Source organism: Monomorium pharaonis, chromosome 8, assembly GCF_013373865.1.
Source record: "Monomorium pharaonis isolate MP-MQ-018 chromosome 8, ASM1337386v2, whole genome shotgun sequence".
Lineage (NCBI taxonomy): Eukaryota > Metazoa > Arthropoda > Insecta > Hymenoptera > Formicidae > Monomorium > Monomorium pharaonis.
The window spans coordinates 712675-732529 of NC_050474.1; the positions used below are offsets into that span (position 1 = coordinate 712675).

The window sequence follows — 19855 nt, forward strand, 5'->3', positions numbered from 1 at the left end:
TATTTCCATTGAGAGTCTCTCTCTCTCTCTTTTACTTTTTTTCACTGTTACTATTTGCAGAAATTAAACTCAGCCAAATTATATCATTATTATGTATTAATACTTGATACATGTACACCATTGTAGTGTCACAATTGCGCTTCAAAGTTAGATTTCTGTATGAATCTTAATAAAAGTAGATATAAATAAATAATATGTCATTTTCGATTAATTATTACGCATATGATTTACGCAACTTTTATATCTTAAAATATACATATATGATTTATTATTGACATTGGAAGCGTATACAGTGTTAGTGTCAATGCAAAAGAATTTTTGCATACTTGAAAATAAATTAAGATTGCAATGACAATAATTATAATAATAAACGAATACACATCACATGTCGGGAGGGAGATGTAGTAGCACAATATTTCCCTAAAATATGAATACGCTCTGATGACGTCACATTAATAGTTGTAATTAGAATGACGGGCGTATCTGTAAAAAAAAAAGGAGATGGAATCGCGTCGTATGCAATGATTAATGCTACAATAAATAATAATGAGTCTATATCGTCAAGTGCGAAAAAAGAACTATATCAATGCACGACTAGCGACCCTTTCCCAATTAAAAAAGAAAAGAAAGAAAAAGATAGTTCCTTAAGAAATAATCTGGACGAAATTGTTCGTCACCTGTCGTGTACAATAACGAATTTGCGAACTGTAATTTCGTTACGTACGTGCGAATGAGAGATTTGCGAACGCGCGGCTGATCCGAGAAGGGATCGGCAATCGCGTTATTATTATCGTAGAAATAGCAACACACGATAACAATTTCCGGACTGGCGAGATGCTCGTTTCCTTCGAGCGCGTTTTTCTCCCCTGTAAAAATTCAGCGCGCATTTCGGATTGTCGGCGAGGATAAAGGGAGCGATTGTATATCCGAAATCCACGTGAACGATTCCCCATCACGCGTTGCGTTTGTCTGTCTAGAGTCGTGAACGTTACGCTCGTACAGCCCAAGTACTTAATCGAAATTCATTGAATTCCGCAGCTGGTCAATGTGAACCGAGCGAACTTAAATACAGGACTCGTGACACATAAAATCAATTGTACGGTAATTATCGCTTCTCAAAACTTGGGGAGATATGAACCAAATTATCTTGTCGATCGATTTTCTTCTTTTATTTTCCCTCTCTCTTTCTCGTATCATCGTGCCAGCTCAGTCGAGCTTAATAGAGATAATTTTTCGGTTCCTCCGTTGGCTGTCCGCACACTCCATGATACTTTTTCGTGACGAGACTCCTGCTGCGGCAGTTTTCGATCTCCAGGAAGCATTCGTTGCTGTACGTCATGCCGTCGGTGCCGCAAACCGGATCGTAGTAAGGTGGACAAATCTTCTGGCAGCCGCGAAACAGGAAACCCTGGACACACCTCTTCATCGGCACCACATACACGTGTTTCCTAGAATCAAGACGTTTTTTCTCTTTATTTGAAAAATGCTGTATTAGCAAAAAAACTGTATTATTTTCGGGCATTAGGAAGTATAATTACATCTCTCGGTAACCCAGTAAACAATTTGTCATCAAATTGGCAACAAATTAGCTCAAAACTTGATATCAAATATTATAGCAATCAGTTTGTGTTTTGCTGACAAAATTTGCATCATAATTTGACAGCAAATTGTAGTCAAAAAGCGAGCAAGATCTGTGCCATTCAGTTGGCGCTAAACTACTTTTTGATAACAATTTGACGTCAAACTAAGTTATGCAGATCTTGTTCACTTCTTGACGACAAGTATATCGTCAAGTCTTGCTCGATATTTGACAACTATTTGCTAGCAAGGTTTGTAAAGCACACTTTGTAATATTTCTGCTAACAATTTGTCGACATTTTATATAACAAAATTTGTGTCTAATTTTGTGCCATTTTGCTTACAAACTTTCTAGTAGAGATTTGGATGTTATTTGCTTTAGGCTTTGGCAAGTTTAACTATCTATAACGGATTTCGATAACTTGGATCGCACAATAGTCCGCAATACGTCCATCGTTCTGTTCGCCATTAAGGTTTATTTGGCATGAGTACACGTAGATACATATCGTGAACAAAACGTGCGTTAGAAAGCGATCAGAAATAGAAAATGACTCCTTTGGGAAAATGGGCCGCGCGGAGGCACAGGCAATTTCTACTTTCGAGATTGAGCGCGATTGTGTTCGCAATTCACCTTGCCGAAGTAGGATACTTTCCTTTCGCGTATTTGAACGAGCAGGTTCAAAAACATCTTACCGCTGGTATGCGGCGTGATAGAAGTGGTTTATTATTTCCATAGAGGAGGATGTAATGGAAACGGCTCTCCGGCTGAATCATTCACGGACTTTCATCGTGTGGATGCGCACGCGATACCGGCCCAGGATTAACCGTTTCTCGAGGACCAGTTTCTTAGGCGATCCTCTCTTCCACGGATGTATTTCAATGACGCGATCGGACGTAATGAAAGTCTATGGAAAGTATTATATCGGGAAGAGGCACGATCGCGGTCAACAAAATTATATGTGCGGCACGAAACGCGCCGCTCTCTCTCTAGTCGCTTCTGAATAAATAGAATAATTGCATATGAATAATTAGCTTTCTCACTTCCAGGGCAATGTGGCAATGAAATTATTCCAGGGTCGTTTTTTTTGCTAAACCTAAATGACAATTATACGCTTAAAATTGAAGTAACGTGACTAAATTATTCTGAGGTAATTTAATTACTTTCCTCGGCAGTAGAAAGCTGTTAATCGAATAAAAAGGAAATTGAAGTTTTCCTTCCGCTTTAAAAAGAAAATTAAAGCGTTTGTCTTATTTTATCTACAATTAATACAGGAGAGAGTCTAATAAAATCTAAATATTTTGTGTAAGATGAAGTAACAGCTTTAAATGCCTTTGTCAGGTTAATATTTATAATTCTTGTTCGTTGCCCTCACTATCTTACTACCACAATTAGTAACACTTTTAATTTATTTTCTATTATATATTACCTATGTCACTGCAAAGAAGAGAGAAAGTTTAATAAGACTTAATTCTTCAATGCAGTTATGCACCTCTCGAGACTCCTTTGAAAATATTGCTGGGATTAATTCATTAAAAGTGCCCACTTCTTGAACAAAAGCGCTACGCATCAATAAAAACGTGCAAACACACAGCATTCGTGGCTTACCCGCAATTGTCCCTCTTCATCTCGCATTCGTTACGATAAAGCTTGTTATCGGAACCGCAAACAAACTGACGTTCCCCGCTGCAAATCTGGTTGCAAAGCGCAGTGGTGCGACAGTGTTGTGCCGGAACTTGAACTACCCTCTGGCCGCAAGTCTCACGTTGCAGATGGCAGAGGGATCTAAAATGCATACAAGTGCACACACATGACGCATCCGCAAATAATGGCTTTCGTGGGAGGAATGATCCGCGGTCACTATTTAACACATTATGTTGTTATAACACATTGCGTTCAGCTCGACTCGTCTTTAAGCTCGAAAGAAAATGTTGCAGTTTGAATATTTGGATTTTAATACCGTGAAATTATTGCATCTAACATGACCAGAAATAATTTTACTGCAAATTTTCACGATTTTCACTCGACAAATAAATACAGATGTATATCTACATACTGGTAAAATTTCAGAAATTGCAATTTAATAAATATCAATTTATCGTGCTCGATTGAATCAGAACTAGATATAAGAAAAGAAGAGGTTCTGAAAAGGGCCCGAGGCGCAGGAGGTCCCGGTTTGTCGAACGACCCGTTTGAGTTGCACGCGCCCTTAAAATGTTCGGTGGCGGACGTTCTGGAATCCGAATAACGCTCTTAATCACCGATAAACATTGCCGTCGCTTCCACAAACTGGTTCCTCGGGTACTTCGGAGCAGTCTTCGGGGCAGTGTTCGATCTCCTTCAAGGTCGTGCATTCGCCAACGTGAGCCGTTTGGATGCCCTTCCTAAAACGCATTAAATCGGAGAAGATTAGTCCGTCGAGGAACGCAATTTTTGGAGCTCACAATAGAATATTTGTCATTTTTATCTGACGTAAGACAGAAATTTATCAATATTGGACTGACTCTGAAATGGACAACTTACAAGCAAACCGCTACATTTAAATGGCACTGATTTGGATAAGTATTCGCGTCGCTACCGCAAACTGGATCCACTTCGCTTCCGCACCTCTGCTGTTGCTTCATGCATTTCGTTAGCCGGGATCTGCACTTCTCAAAGTCTACTACCGTTACTTTTCTTCTGGCATGCCTGTTGATTAACACTTTGCTAAAGACTCACGCTGGCAACTCGTTATTCGACAACAAGAAAGTAAGCAACTTGAATTTTAAATAATAAAAAAGACCACTACTACTACTACTTGGGTTAATATAAGTTGTATGATTTTTTGCACCGAATCAATTTTAATGAGATTGATATATTTATAATTTACATACAGCAGATAATACGTACCCACAGTTTAGCATTTGCATCTCACACTCATTCTTGTATACATTTCCGTCCGATCCGCAAACTGATACTTCCGGCTCGTTTTTGCAGTCCAAGGGACACGCATTGCTTCCGGATGTCCGTTCCCGAGATACGCAGAACGACATCGGCACTTCAAAGACGTGCTTGCTGAAAGGCACAGTCCGATAAGTATCATCGGAGATTAATGAAATCTCATTAAAATAGACAGAATAAAATTATAAAATTCATCGATTGTTCAAGAAAAAATTCAGATATTTCAGAAGAATTGTTAGGACTCATTGCGTTCTAATATTTAGAACAAAAATCCCAGTGAGAAAAGAAGCAAAAGATGTGACAGCTCGACCAAGTTGTCCTCCAAGTTAAATTGGGGGGGAGGAGAGGAGAAGGGAGAGAGATATATAGAAGAAGGGTACAGGGAAGCAATTCGTGAATGATTAAGTGCGTATGGGGAATAATACCGAGAGGAAAGGAACACAGAAAGGATGAAGCAGGTCTCTCGAGAGCTCGCGAGAGTTTTGTTAGAAGCGTCCCGCGTGAACGATACCAGTCGTACATTGAATTCACCGAGGAGTTGCCGCTTACCCGCAATTCTTCGCCCGCATTTTGCAGGTGTTCGAGTACAAAATACCGTCGCTACCGCAGGCAGGCTTCGCACCGCGCCAGCAGGATTCACGACAATGTCTTGTGGTCTGGCAGTGCTTCTTATTCGTACGCACGACGCCTTGGCTGCGAAACGGAAAAAGTCAAAATCGTTTTGCGGCCAAGCTAGTTTTATGTTAGACTTAGAGAATAAACTCTCCTTCCCACAGAATAATACGCATTTTACGTTTTACGAGGAGAGACGACTACAACGGCGTCTACAGTGAATTACAGTATTTATAAAGCCAGTAATTTTTTTCCATGCGGAAAACGGGAGAAATAACAGGTGAGATGTATATAGACATAAACATAAACGCGAATGGTTATAACGGACTCTGCTTTATCACGCGAAAAAATTCTCTTCAGGCAAATGCGACAGACAGACAGACAATCAGCGAATAAGAGTAGTTTCCGGTTTCCGCTTAGTTTCGAGGATTCTCCCGATTTCGTGGCTCGCCGTTCCATCTCCAAAACCATAATTGCCGTAGGTGGGACCTTCGACGTACCCGCAAGTGAGCAACTTCATCTGACACGTGGACTTGTAGACGTTTCCGTCGCTTCCGCAAACCGGTCCGTCGAGCGGCGCGTAATCGCACGAGACCGGACAGTTCTCCCTGTGGGCCGAAATATTGTTGCAGGGCCCAAGATGGGATAGCTCGATCCCGACTCGGCAGATCTCCACCCTGAGCATGCACTTGTTCAGGTAAGTACGCCCATCGGTGCCGCATACCGGATCCTGATCGCCCGGACAGCGATGCTCGCACTTGCTACCGGATGACCTCAGGCAAGCCGTCTTCTCCGTGGCCACGGTAACGCCTAAATGACCGTACAACGTCGGCGAAATAATGAGATACCAGTGGATAGATAGATTTCGCGCGGTCATCAAGCGAAACGAGATTCTCGGTGTGTATATGTACACGCGAAGACCACAATCTCCGTCCACAAATCGCCCGATATTCTAACTGAATGGTAAATAGTTCGTTTCGACGCTCTATAGAGTCTATAGGAAATCGCGATTCGTTTTGCCGACCGTGTATAGTTTATCGCGGCCGTCTATTATACGAATGAACGGATCCCTCGTTACCCGTATAAGCTACTTTCTATAGCCGATATATTAGAGTAGAGAATACGATAGGAGGAGGATCTCTTTATCGTGACCGTCCGCGCCGTGAAGTATACGGTAAGATCGGCGAATAAAGGTCGCGTTATTTCCGCGATTGTAATTGAAGCGTGCTCTTGCCGAGGTTATATTTCTCGATAAACCGCTACTAATGGGCCTACGCGCTTATTCTTACCGTCGGTTAATATACAAAACGGGATAACGAAATCATATGGAGTGATATATAGGTCTATGCGACGAGCGAGTCTTGGGGTGGGGAGAGAAAAAACTATAATCTCGCGGCGAGCGAACCGGAGCGTGTGCTACTATAATAACTATTATAATTAAAAGCGCCTTACCCTTTCCGCACATCTTCTTCCGCATTTCACACTGCGACGCGTATATGACACCGTCGCTGCCGCAAACGGGCTCGCCACTTGGCGGGCATATCCTGGGACACGCACCGGACACGTAATCTGCGTAACAGAAATTGTGATGTGGCGTTAAGGATAACATTGATAACGCATTATAAACAATTAACGCATAAACATCCACAGGGCAAGGAGCACCCTTTCCCCCTCCTGGAAAATAACTACAGCACATGTATGATCGTTCGAATCGATGGCAGAGATCTGTAGGGAGAGCAAAGAAGATACTTGTCTATCCCTCCCCCTCCCCTCTCTGAAAAAATCTTGCAGATTAAGAGGTACTTGAACGGAATAAGGCCCAGCATTGAGTAAGATTCAACTTTTAATTTGACATATTTTATATTTTACAAATACGTTTTATGTTCAGAGTGACGATGTCACAGGAAGTGGAAGAGAAGATAGGGATAACAACGTGTATTTTCAGTGTAACAAAACTTTCGTGATGTGTGAAGTGGGTTTTGTTTTTATAAAAATCACTTTATACGTACATTATAGAGGAATGCAAATCAAACATTTGTAAAGTCAAATCGAATTACGAATTAAATTCGAATCAAATTTTTCTGGATTTACATTACGTGCTAATTTAACATAATAAAATATTTTTAATAACGGTGCAAATCGTTTTTAATAGGGAAAATCATAAAAATTTTAAACGATATTTGCAAAGAATGATGTGCTAAGTAAAATTTATAATTTATATACATTTATAGACATTAGACATTAGATATTAGTAACGTTACAGATATTAAACAATATGGGTAAGAGGAAGAGTTAATTGTATTAATAAACAAAATTGAATATATATTGTATAAATTTGAATATATATTGTATAATATTATACCATCAAAGTACTACACTTTATTAGAAAAATATAGAGGAGAAGCAATTTGGAAATTGACAAACGATCAAATACGAGAATAGCATTGATACAAAATTGGTCAAATGAAACAATTAAAATAGACGATTAATTTGAAATTAAATCATTATGATCAGATATTAAAAATTTTTTAAATACATTTTGCAATAATATTAGCACATAGTTTTTTTATAAGGAATTTTGTAAGAAATTTTGTTTTTGTGATTAATCACACACACTTTATATTATAAAATTAATTTAAAAGATTATGTTTAGTTTTTCTGTTATTTTACATTTATTTTTAGATTCTTATTACATATACATAAAGCATATAATAAGATTCAATGTTAGAGTTAAAAAAATAATTTATAAAGTTACAAAATAATTATTTATAAATGTTCTTGTTTATATACAATTCTATATGGAAGTTATATTTTATTTTCGTGAGAGTAATTAAAATAAAAATAATTCTCATTTATTGTTAGTTTATTTCAATAAGTGTTCATAAATAGAATTTTTCAAAAGTAAATGAAGTGACCTTATTCGGTTTAGGTACCTTACGTGTAAAATATGATGATTCTTTGTAATATCAATCGAAATCAAAGATAATAGTATCTTAATGATATCGCATTAGCATAAACGAACGTGGAATGTACTCTGGTACGATCTTTCACTAAATTGTACGTCTTCCCACTCATTTAATAGACATGTTCTACGCCCAAGTACTGTTAGAAAAGCAAAGTTTAAGCGTCAACGGTACTCTGATTAAAGAAGAAGAAAAAAGAGAGAAAAGAAAAAAAGTGTAATAACATTTACTGTTAGGTGCTTCGTTTTGTTATGCGCCATCGCGGTAACCTCGCGCTATCACATATCTCGCGTATTAAGAGAGTGCCTATTATTGTAATGATATAATTGTATATATAATATAATAAGAATAACAACACAACAATAGCAGCAGCAACAATAACAATAATATAATAAACTTAAGCATACATGTAACGCGGTCGGCACGGAGAGGAAGTAAAGTCAACAGCAAAAAATAAATAGCTGCCTAAATGGAGGAAGTGAGTCACACGCATGGTTTAACTATAATACGGAATACAGCCAGATTGTTCTTTCAATCGGGCGGGATCGCTCCCCTTTCTGACGAAACGATCGCTCGAATATCTCAGGATATTGCAGTCCATTGAACATAGGAAGTCCATTAAATAACTGAACGCGGGAGAGTGCTCGCGGAAACATTTAATGCGCGATACATCAGATAAGATCGGCCTGGTACAATCGCGCGGCGAGCCGATCGCGACGTATCGGGGCTTGTAAAATGCATCACACGGTGCACGTACCCAAGATGTAACGCACGCATTCCTCGACAATTATTAAACCGATCTCGAAGGGGGGGCGGAGAGGATATTTATCGCACGCGGATGCGCGCGTAAAATCCCATCTTCTTGCTACGTGATACGCGCGCCTCTCGATCGTCGTGAATAAGCTTTATGGCTAGACGTCGTAAAGGCAATGGCGGGAGTCGTGTAAAGGCGGTCCAGGTCACGCGGAAATATCGAAAGCCGGATAACGTTGCCGCGCGCGATGTCGCGGGTTTTTACGAGAAGATAAAGACTGCTGTACGTCACTGTGGAACATCGTTCTTCGCGATGTTGTAATATTAAATCGTTAATAGGGTATTCTGCATGGGCAGGGTAGGTCGCGTTGAAGTGATATTTAAGACCATGCGACGAGAGAAACATCGCGCGCGCGCGAGCGAGAGAGAGAAAGAGAGACAGACGTAACGTAATTTCCCGACGAAGAGGTCTCTCTCATGGTCACTCTTTTTTGGCTGTAGCGTTTATCCGCAAGATACTCTGTCGAAACCTTAATTACTTCCGGTTGACCGTCCAAGGCAGATATCTGGCCGTGTGCAGGTCCGGGCCGCCGCCGCCGCCGGTCTCGGTCCAGCGAGCGCCGGGTCAACAGCACACGGGATTTACGGCACTCGTTTCATACCGGATCGCATAATATATAACAAATTATAAAATCGAACTTTACAGTTAGGGATGTATCGGGCGTCCGAGGGCGCGGCGGTTTTGTCGTGTATATCGGGGAAATATATCAGGCAGGCGCGCTTTATTACGATCCTCCGATAAAAGGCGCGGCGGATTTAACGCATTATTTATTAATCTCGCAAATTGCAATGTAATCAGCGATCGAGGGAGCCAGCTGCCCCGATCTTGCCCACTTAAATAAGTGTTTGCGCCGAATTTACCGAAACCGGCATTCCCTCCCGCCGAACGGCTTTTATGACGGCTTCTCTCCGCCGCGCCGTCGTTTTCGACCTCCTTCGATTAAAGCGTCGCTTCAATAACTGGCCGAAACAGGATTCTTTTTTGCGCTGCGTTCCGTGCATGGGAAATTAGGACACGCATCAGGCCACGCACACCGCACGTCACGCGGACAGGCGTAAGGCCTGTTTACGAGCAACTGTATAATTACGTTGATTACAATTTATCGATCGGCCCGGCACCGAGCTTAATGACTCGCGCCACCATATATATCAACGTCTCGAGCGTCGCGATATCTAAATTGACTTCATCGCAAGTGACAGGAAAGGGGAAGAGAGGGAGGGAATTGATTCCTGAAAAATATCTCCAAGAGCGAAAGTTACTCTACGTATTTACAGATGTTCTTTCAATTGTACGTCGACGGAATCGATAGCATCACGCTGCCCTGTAACCTGCTCTACCTATCGATCATTCGCCTTTTTAGTTGCGTCACTTGATGCGCCGCGCTCGCCCTTTATCATTTTCACTATACTACGCGAGATAGAATAATAATTAAAAAGAAATCGATTTCCATCGCGAGATGTTAAAACGACGTTACGTTCCACATGCACTTTTACGTAACAGTCCTTGATGCGAAATGATAATTATTTTTAAGGGATATTTTGTTTTTTAAAAAGTTAATTTCTTACGTATTTTTTAATAGTTTGAACCTTGAGAGAAAAAATCTAATCGTTCATGTAATTTACACAAGTATTTATTCTTTTTTTTCACAGTAATTATATTATCAGATAGGCATTGCAAACTTTTTTTACAGACAATTAATATTATTTAAATTACTTGAACAATTATTCAAAATAATTATTCAAAGTAAGCAATCTCTACTAGCAGTAATTGTAATTAAATTTTGCATACTAGCACTCGTTGTTGAACGTATCAATTCGGTGCTAATTGATTACTGTAACAATGTCGACTGGCACTTGTGCATGAAACTGAAAAATATACAGGGATATCGTTCCAATTAATTATCATTTTATAAAATGCTTATTAGGATAACTTATTTTTCTTCATATCAATCAATTAATTAAGCGTGAATCAATCTGAAACCACAATTTTCCAGACACAAACGAAAAAATACAGAAGCCAATTGAATATAACTGAAAAAAAAGTGGAAAGAAAAGTGTATCCAATTAAACAGTCGCGGATCGTATTTGCGTGAACGACGTGATCTTTTCGCGCTGAAGAATTCAATCGGCGTCCGTTCGCAGACGAGACTAGACAAGTGGTTATCCGTCTCTCCCTCCCGACGTGATTAAATGAATCAATTATGCCAATAAGCAACCGACGTCTGAATAAGCGGCGATCGGCGATTGGTGAACAATGCAGATCGAATTATAGGACCGTAGAAACTGCGGGTCGCGCGCGTGCATGCATGCAGTACAGTGCACAATGAATGCGCCCGGACAGAGAAGGAAAGAGAAGAGAAAGAGGAGGAGGAGGATAGAGACGAGAGAGAGAGAGAGAGAGAGAGAGAGAGAGAGAGAGAGAGAGAGAGAGAGAGAGAGAGAGAGAGAGAGAGAGAGAGAGAGAGAGAAAGAAAGGCATATGCAGGTCGGTGAACCAGGCAAGGATGCACCAGCGGTCGGGTGGATGCTGCTCTTCGAATTTTTGTCCTCGAAATGAGAACCCGTGGAAGGCACAAACGCGACGGAGTCGCTCTAGCACGGTAACGTTGAGATCGATAACGGCCGAATTAAAGATCGGTTTAACGAACCGGAAAACAATTTCATTACAGGAATTGCATATATATTACTTCGTGTACGAGTCGCTCAAAAATAGCTTGTAAATAAAACGATTAATGCCCAACGTCGTCCTTTGTCCCTTCTTTCTGCGCGAACCGTCTTTGGCGAGAAGAAATTTAAGGTCAACTGGTCGGACGTGCTGCTCCCGACATCGTGTTCGAAATTAACCCTTTCGTACCTCTGGGATCGTATTATATGTGACATACGCGATGTTCGAGCGTGTGTTAGATGTGCGTGAATCGGGCTCGTGCCGGAGTTATGTAGTAAGCCGGCTTTCTCTCGCGGATCCTCGAGTATCCCTCGGTGCGCGGGGACGGAATACTCGTTAGGATGCGTGACAAATTAGAGAGGAAGCACTCACGCCTTACGGCGGCGACCTGCCAACCGGCCGGTCGGCCGGCTAAATAGATTTTACAGTTTTTAACGGCACAGCGTTACCGGGCGTGCCGTTACCCCCGTGGCGGAGTTATTTCTCGTGAAAAAGTCAAATCTGTCATCAGAGAAAAAATGAAAAGCGTTCTCTTCTTCGTCTCTTCCCCAACGGAAACTCATCGAGACTTTACGATTATTGAATCACCGTTGTGACAAGATAATCGTCCGGTTAAACACTCCCTTCCGACATCGATGCGCATCACCGTCGAAATTATCACTACGCTATCTTGTTAAGCAATTCTTAACATTGCGCTGTTCACTCGAAGCGCTCAGCTCGTTAGCTTGCAATTTCTGTTACTGCGCGGTGCGAGAAAGTTCCCCTCGGCGAAATAAGCCGCTCCTCGTGGTCACTCTTTGCACGTGAGGATCAGAACCGACACAGCCCGCGAGTATAAATTATATTCAGTTGCCCGGCACTATTGCCGCGTTGAATACAATTCGAAACGCTGATATCCATAGGCTTTTCACGTGCTATTACATTGATCGATGAAATGACAAAGTGCATTGTCTAGACAAAGCCTATAAATCCGTTCAATTCAACTATGCAACATACCGATCCGATATCGATGTTTTTATTTTATATGAGATGATGATCCAAATTACAGATCGATTCTTAATTGTGAATCAAGTGAATCGTTGAAAAATTAAATGTTTTACGAATACACATATATTAATACAATTATTTAAAATCTTTTAAATATTATTTGACTTATTTGATTGACTATATAATTATTGTAATATGAAATTACATTCTCAATCATTGCTGATATTTAAAACAAGCAAAAATGTCTTTAATAATCTATTATTTAATATTTCCTTAAAATTATGATAAATGCTTAGTACATTGTATTAAGACACATTTAATTATACGATTTAAAATTGACATCTATGTATAAACATTCTTTAACACTTTTATAAAATTTTTATAAAACATTTTTTAACACTTTTATAAAATTTAAACGGTTTATTGAATATATATATATATATAATATTTTTTCTTTGAAATTAAAATTATATACATATAATGTTTATTAATTATACATACAACACATTAACATTGAAAATCTTTTTAAATTTAATTGTTAAATTTAAACGAATTAATAAAAATCACTTTTAATGACCCATAATAGAACCATTACCTTACACTTTATATATTTTATTACTAGTTTATTTTTGATAACCTGATTTATTGATTTCTTTAAACCTGGTATTAGTATTTAAAGATAAAATATATAATTAATCGCTCCTTTACAGCATCGAGTAGTACGATTAATTTTCACATCAATCTTTAACGATTTTATTTATAGACTCTTGTAACGATAGTGATCTTCGCGGATAACTCAACGATCGCATGATGATTCGATAGTGCGTCCTCACGATAGTATATCAGTCATTATAACCGGTTTGCATAACATTAGTTATGATAACGCGTGCGGTTGCATAAATATTGGCACGAAGAGTGTGTAAACAGGAGTTTCTGGTAAATGTAGGTATCCTTATTATTTCGGATTTGTCAAATTACATTTTCAATTATTAATTTTTAATAGTTATCTGGAACTCGTTCGGTTTCGTTAATTGAAACTTTTAATTCCATTTGATTTTGTCGGCAATGAGAGCTCTATAATATTAATTACATCTAATTACAGGTAAATGTCCTAGTGATAAAATATTCTCATATCCGGATAATTATACAGAAACATTATTATTAATTATTTTTTAGATTCGATTGTAATCTTTTTTTAAGTACTTGAAGATATTTATAAGGTAGATCATTTTAAATATCATAAAAATATAATTTATATTATAAGAATTACATTATTAAAAAAAAAAGAGTTTATTAGAAGACTAAATTTATATTTTGATTTTAATTTGATATTAAACTTTTTAATATTGATACTAAACCTTTCTAAGAAACATTATGTATTTATTAAGATATCAATTTTTGTATTTATTTTATAAACAATATAAAAAAAAGTATTTTTAATTATCCGGATATTGATTCATAAATTTTGATTAATTTTAAAATAATCGAAATTTGTCATATTTTTGTAAAATAATAATATTTCACACGTATTTTATATTTTAGTTAATTACTTTGTATTGTAAATTTTTATGAAAGTTCAACAACCTTGGCTCCGTATCGTTACATGTTCGGTTACTACGACATTTACTTTAAAATCGATTTAAAAGTACTTACAGATTGTCGCGCTCCCGCCTATGAAACCGATCTTTCGGTATGTCCTAGCGTAATTACGTGCTCTCGAGACGCCAATAACCGTCCGTTCCGGGTCCGAGAGCGTCACATAAATCATTTGCAATTGATAGCGTCAAAATCGCGGGAGCTCGTGCTCATGGCTCAGACTATTCCATGCGCTCAGCGGCAAACACATTGGGTTGGCCGATCACCCTGGCCCGGTCGGTCGGCGCTGCCGCTGCCTCTTTATCGCTGCGAAACGATCTCGTCTTCCTCATAGCATTGTCCCGTAACACGTCCGCACGGTGTGCATTAACGAAGCCTTGCCTCGCCTCGTCTTGTCTCTCCGCACAGTGGTGGTATGTACACGAAGAACGATGTAATTATCAAACAAAATTACTTTATCTCCTTTTTGATAAACGTGCCGAGGAATCGAGGACCAACACTTTAACAACGTTCAAATGAGAACATAATACACATCTTTCGTTTAAAACTTTAATAATACATCTCGAGATTCAACGAAATGTCAAAGACACTGATCTAGATCTAGTGCAAGAAATAAATTTGATTTATATATTTAGAAATCTATAAAATGTTCTCCGTATGATCTGTTTTATGTATCCGTGATTAAACCTGATCAACAGAAACAGTGTCATTGATCGTAAGATCAAGCTCTCGTATACGTCATCTTCAAGGGATGCTTGATTTTTTATCAGCATTTCTCTAATAATATCTCGGCGAAACGATCTCGGTTTCCTCATAGTATCCGTTTTATCTCTTTCTCTCTTTCTCTCTTTCCCCTCTCGTGTGCGCACCGTAGAATTGGTCGTAAGGAAGCTTAAAGCTAGATCGTTTGAAATGACGATGAACGATGGCATGCGGCAGCACTTACATGATTTATCGACTTTGCGGCACGTGACGAGAACCGCGTTGCTCCTAGGTTGATGAAAAGCGTAGAAAGCTTAAGGTACTAGTCAATACGAGTACACGATTCACTACAAGTAAATAAGAACAGTGATCTTCGATAAAATATTGTGTACTCAGAGAAATTTTTTGTATTGGAAAATTAGATGTTAGTTGACTTATAAACAAATAATTAAATCGTTTTGTTAATTAAAAAGTTTCTGCCATCTTAACAAAATTTGGTCATTTTAAAAAGAAAATTTGTCATCTTATAAAATATTTTGAATAGACAAGCAAATTTTTAATTAACATAACAATATTATCTTATTATGTATATTACTCATACATCAATCAAACGTCTTGTTGCTAATACAAAAAATTTTTCTCAGTGTGAGGATTTTATTTGCAACTATAAATTGCAACTATAGCAGAATCGTTCCTTTGCAGGATATAATTCAATTAAACTTCAAGCTTAATTATTACTTCACGATTTCACTTACAAAGGGAAACACATGAATCTAGTTACTAGTAAATTTAATTATTAACCATAAATATATTAACAAATAATTTAATTTTACTTATGAAATTAATATTGATCTTGTTACATGCAAAGGGAATGCAAGAATTTATTCTCATTGCAGACATTTGTCATTGTACACTCATTCGATATCGATATCATCGATCTTAATTATGAAGTCAACGAGAGAGAGAGAGAGAGAGAGAGAGAGAGAGAGAGAGAGAGAGAGAGAGAGAGAGAGAGAGAGAGAGAGAGAGAGAGAGAGAGAGAGAGAGAGAAAATATAACGTTATATCATAAGATGACAATGCAATTTGCGGCGAGTTGAAAAAATGCCGCGGCTATTTGACCAACAGGATTTTCGAGGTCGAAGTAGAAGTTACGAATACACATCGATTGGCAGCGAACACGCGGTACCGGTTCGCCGCGATCTCTTATAACTGTATACAAGCCGATATCGCATTTCAACGCGTGACAAAAAACTAATTAAATCGCGGGATACGGCCGACTGGATACTCGCGTGCGAGAATAAAGAAACGGGCACCCTATACGATCTATTTCCCACGACTATGTATTCCCCATTTCTATGTGCGCGACATCGGAAAGAGAAACATCGTAAAATAAGAAGACGCGATATTCACGTGTAACTCGAATATACTTGAGCACGGACACATCGTATAATTACATTATCTGTCGATTAATTCGTTGGATTGATCGTGAATGTATTAATGAGGACCATTTAGGTACGCTAATTGAAAAATGAATTTATTCGAGAAAATGAACGAATAATGAAATAAGAGTAACGGCAGATTAAGGATATACAACGTCACGTCACTTTTCTCTGTTTACCGTTAATATTTTTTATACTGATAAAACTCTGATAAATAGTCGTGCAACGATTCGAACATTTAAACTCACTTAATTATTCAAAAATTATATATCTAAAATTGCAGCAAGATTTAATCATTTATGTTGTAGCAATTATAGGCTAAATCGTCTTAAAATAACGCAAACAGCACAATGTCCAAATCAGGTTGTAAGAAGTCTTAATGACATCCTTTAGAAATCGACTAAAACATGACTAAAATCTTAAGGATAACATTAAGGTGTTTTATGTCCCGATTTTGAACGTTGTGCTGTCTGGGAAGAATCAATTATGAATACAGGTTTTAGTCACCTAATTCGGCTTTTGGATTTTAACCTTCTCTATATAAGTGAAGTAAAGAGAATTATAGTTTTTTTAATTTTAATAATTTTCATCTAATTTAGTACAGCAAAATATCTTTAAACACAAGTCATGGCTATAAATTTGTTATGCATATCGATTTTTATTTCGCCGATTTATAGGTGTTGTAAATGTTGCTATTGGAAATGTACGCGCGTGACATTGATATCCGACGTCGACAAGACATTCTATCGTCTAACAGATCTACAGTACGAATGCGCGAAAACTTATGTATCGCTGTCTCGAAAGTACATCACAACAAAAAAGCTCAGGGATATTGAGCATTGATAATTTGTAGATAAAATGCTTCAATGCATTGCAATTTGCGTCTAAAATAAACCGTCAAGCGACGTTAAATTCCCGTCGTGTTCTTGCTAATTACGTCTGATATTCACGGCTCGTCGTCTGTCGATCAAGCGTGACCTGATCCGTATCCAAAGAAATCCGGAATTCCAGGGAAACAGATGGTTGGAGTATCGCGCGGAATTCTTTATCGAATTTGATCTCCGGGACGGAAACTTTAGAATGTTAAATCCACTGAGTTTTCGACGTATTGGACTCTCTGCGTGTAATTTATTTACAAGCAGGCTCCAGTGTTCACGGTGATGAATAAATAAAAGAGAAGCAGTCTTTTTGCATCGCGTTGCATCGTCAGTCAGTCAGTCAGTCAGTCAGTCAATCAGTCAGTCACGTGCCCCGTCAGTTTTCCCGCGGTAAATGATTTCCGGTTCGAGTGAGGCCTCAACGCTAGACGTTCGGTTCGAAGCCAATTAGGCTTGTGTCGTTTTATGAAAAGCTGAAAGGCGCAAATAAGGGCGGAGAGGCTGGGCGTGCGGAGGCATAATAAATAAGTAGGTAGAGTAAGAGGGAGGGTCCGTTAATTACGCGAATTAGCCAAATGACCCCCTTTTCGCGGCGCGCGCGCGCTTTCGAGAACCACTCACGTTCCACTTACGTGCCCTATTCCCGGCTGTCCTTCTGTACACACGTAGGGACGCGCGTGGCCCTGCGTACGCTGCATGCGCGGATCGCCGCACAAGAACCGCGCCGATATGTGTGCCGTCGTCGGTCATCAAGCACGACGAGCAGCAGCAGCGGCGGCGGCGAGTCTCAATTTAAGTGGACGAGGTTTAAGTTGTAAGTGGAGTACTGGGACGAAAAACTGCCTCCGGATCGGCAGCTCGCGCTGAACGATCCTCCACACGTGAGCGCGTGCGTGCGCGTGCACACGAGCGATTCCAATCCGTTAGATCGAAGAAACCTTCGACCGGCCGCTGGTACGACAACAACGACGGCGAGGAGAACGCATCGACGGTGACGTGTCGCGCTACTTCCTCTCCTGTCCATATACGTGGCAGTAACTGGCTCTCTTTTTATCCTCGTCGGTGTTAAAATTGCGGTACGCACATTCGCGCCTTTTTTTTCCGCGCGCGCGACCGCCCACCGCGCGGATGCAGTTCCGTCACGATTGTTCACTGCCTCGCATCGCGTTCAGTCGCATCCGATTATGTCGCTCGATACGTTAACAGGGATGATTTTAATTTTGGTAATCGTGTAAGTACTCCGTAATCACAATCCCCGAAAGCGATAGATTTTTTTGCTGTGATTCTGTGCGTATTAGACAACTTCTAGAAGATTGCGTGAAAAGCACGAAAAAAATAACGAGTTTGCCGTGCTGCCAATGACAGATGTAATTATAATCATTGATTTTTTTATTCAATTGTAAAATTTTGCTATACTTTCCTAACATAGAAAATTGACTGTCTGTGTGTATAGAATTCTACTTAGATCTGTTAAAGACCAGTAAAATTCTTGTTTCAAATAAAATTTTTTTTCCATGCAATTATTTCAGCGGTTGACACAAAATTTCTGTTCAGTTCTATATCCTGTGTACGCGTAACATCGCATGCCGCGAGCCAGATGACGCTTCTCAGCTTCTTGTTTGCCGAGTGAAGATGTCAGTAAAATGATAACGACATAATGTCTTTAGATATTTACCATCATTCAAAAGATAATTACACACGACGCTTATTTACTGTCGCGTTTAACGTGATAGTAAACTCAAATAGCACGCGTTTTAATTCACAGCTTGTTATCATCTTAACATAGTATAAAATAATTCTCGTATTATTAAATTGCTCGTGTGTGATACGTATGTATCAGCAAAGACCAATGAAAGTTGCCGTTTATTTAATTTGATCTAATAACTTGTATCAGAAATTTAAAATATAATTTTATTTTATATATGCACCATTTTTATTTTTTAAAGAAGACAGTTTAAGATGTGAGAAGAAGAGAAGTAAGGTTTGGAATAGACAATTGGTAAATTTTGATCACCCGCAATATCTACAAAACCTCGCGACTTACATCGCGCAATGAATCAAGTTGTAACAGCATATCTGTTAATATTTTGTAACTTTAAAAATAGTTTTGTAATAAGTAATATAAATAAGAATTTCGTGACAAAAGAATTTTCGTATTTAATTTAGTCATATGCCTACATTAACGATTCAAAGTTTGCAAGATTTTCGCCTTTTTAAACCTCTCTATTCCCCTTAAATTTTAACCAAAAAAGGGAGATATTTTACTTTTTATATTCGTCATATTGCTCTTGATATGAAATTTTGATATTTTTATCTTACATTTGTATACAACAATTCTGAAAGTCTTAAAAATAATTACATTTTAGATACGATTCTTCTCTTAAAAGAGCTGGAAGTAAATTAATTAACGGAATACCCAAACACCAGCAAATATACGCATGTACTGCGCTAGTAAACGGTATACGGATTTCGATTTTCATAATCTAGCCGCGGGGTTTGACAACGCAATTGAATCCCTCGCGGCTCTCGTACACTTTCATCGGCGACGGAGGGATTATGACCTCAGGCGTTTAACACGAAACGATATATATCTTCAACGGTATACGGCCGACTAAATTTATCGCTATCCTGCACGAAGGTGTACTTCACGCTGCGTTATACACGCTACGGAGGAAGGGCCGC

The 19855-nt window shown here is 38.9% G+C and overlaps 1 protein-coding gene across 2 annotated transcripts in view; it reads right to left on the bottom strand.

The window, feature by feature from the left end:
• Nucleotides 1-77: 77 nt before the first annotated feature.
• The window catches only part of LOC105837582 (agrin), a 35754-nt gene continuing 15976 nt past the window's right edge, over nt 78-19855 (bottom strand). Inside the window, exons 2-9 of one of the 2 annotated variants that reach the window (XM_012682477.3) lie at nt 6581-6697; nt 5629-5938; nt 5066-5209; nt 4466-4630; nt 4100-4264; nt 3838-3960; nt 3185-3361; nt 78-1448 (exon numbers count right to left, since the gene is read on the bottom strand). In XM_012682477.3, the coding sequence (XP_012537931.1) occupies nt 1217-1448; nt 3185-3361; nt 3838-3960; nt 4100-4264; nt 4466-4630; nt 5066-5209; nt 5629-5938; nt 6581-6697 (1433 nt within the window). In that variant the 3' untranslated portion in view covers nt 78-1216. The remainder of the gene's footprint in view (nt 1449-3184; nt 3362-3837; nt 3961-4099; nt 4265-4465; nt 4631-5065; nt 5210-5628; nt 5939-6580; nt 6698-19855) is intronic. The other variant, XM_036290789.1, reaches the window with a different exon arrangement.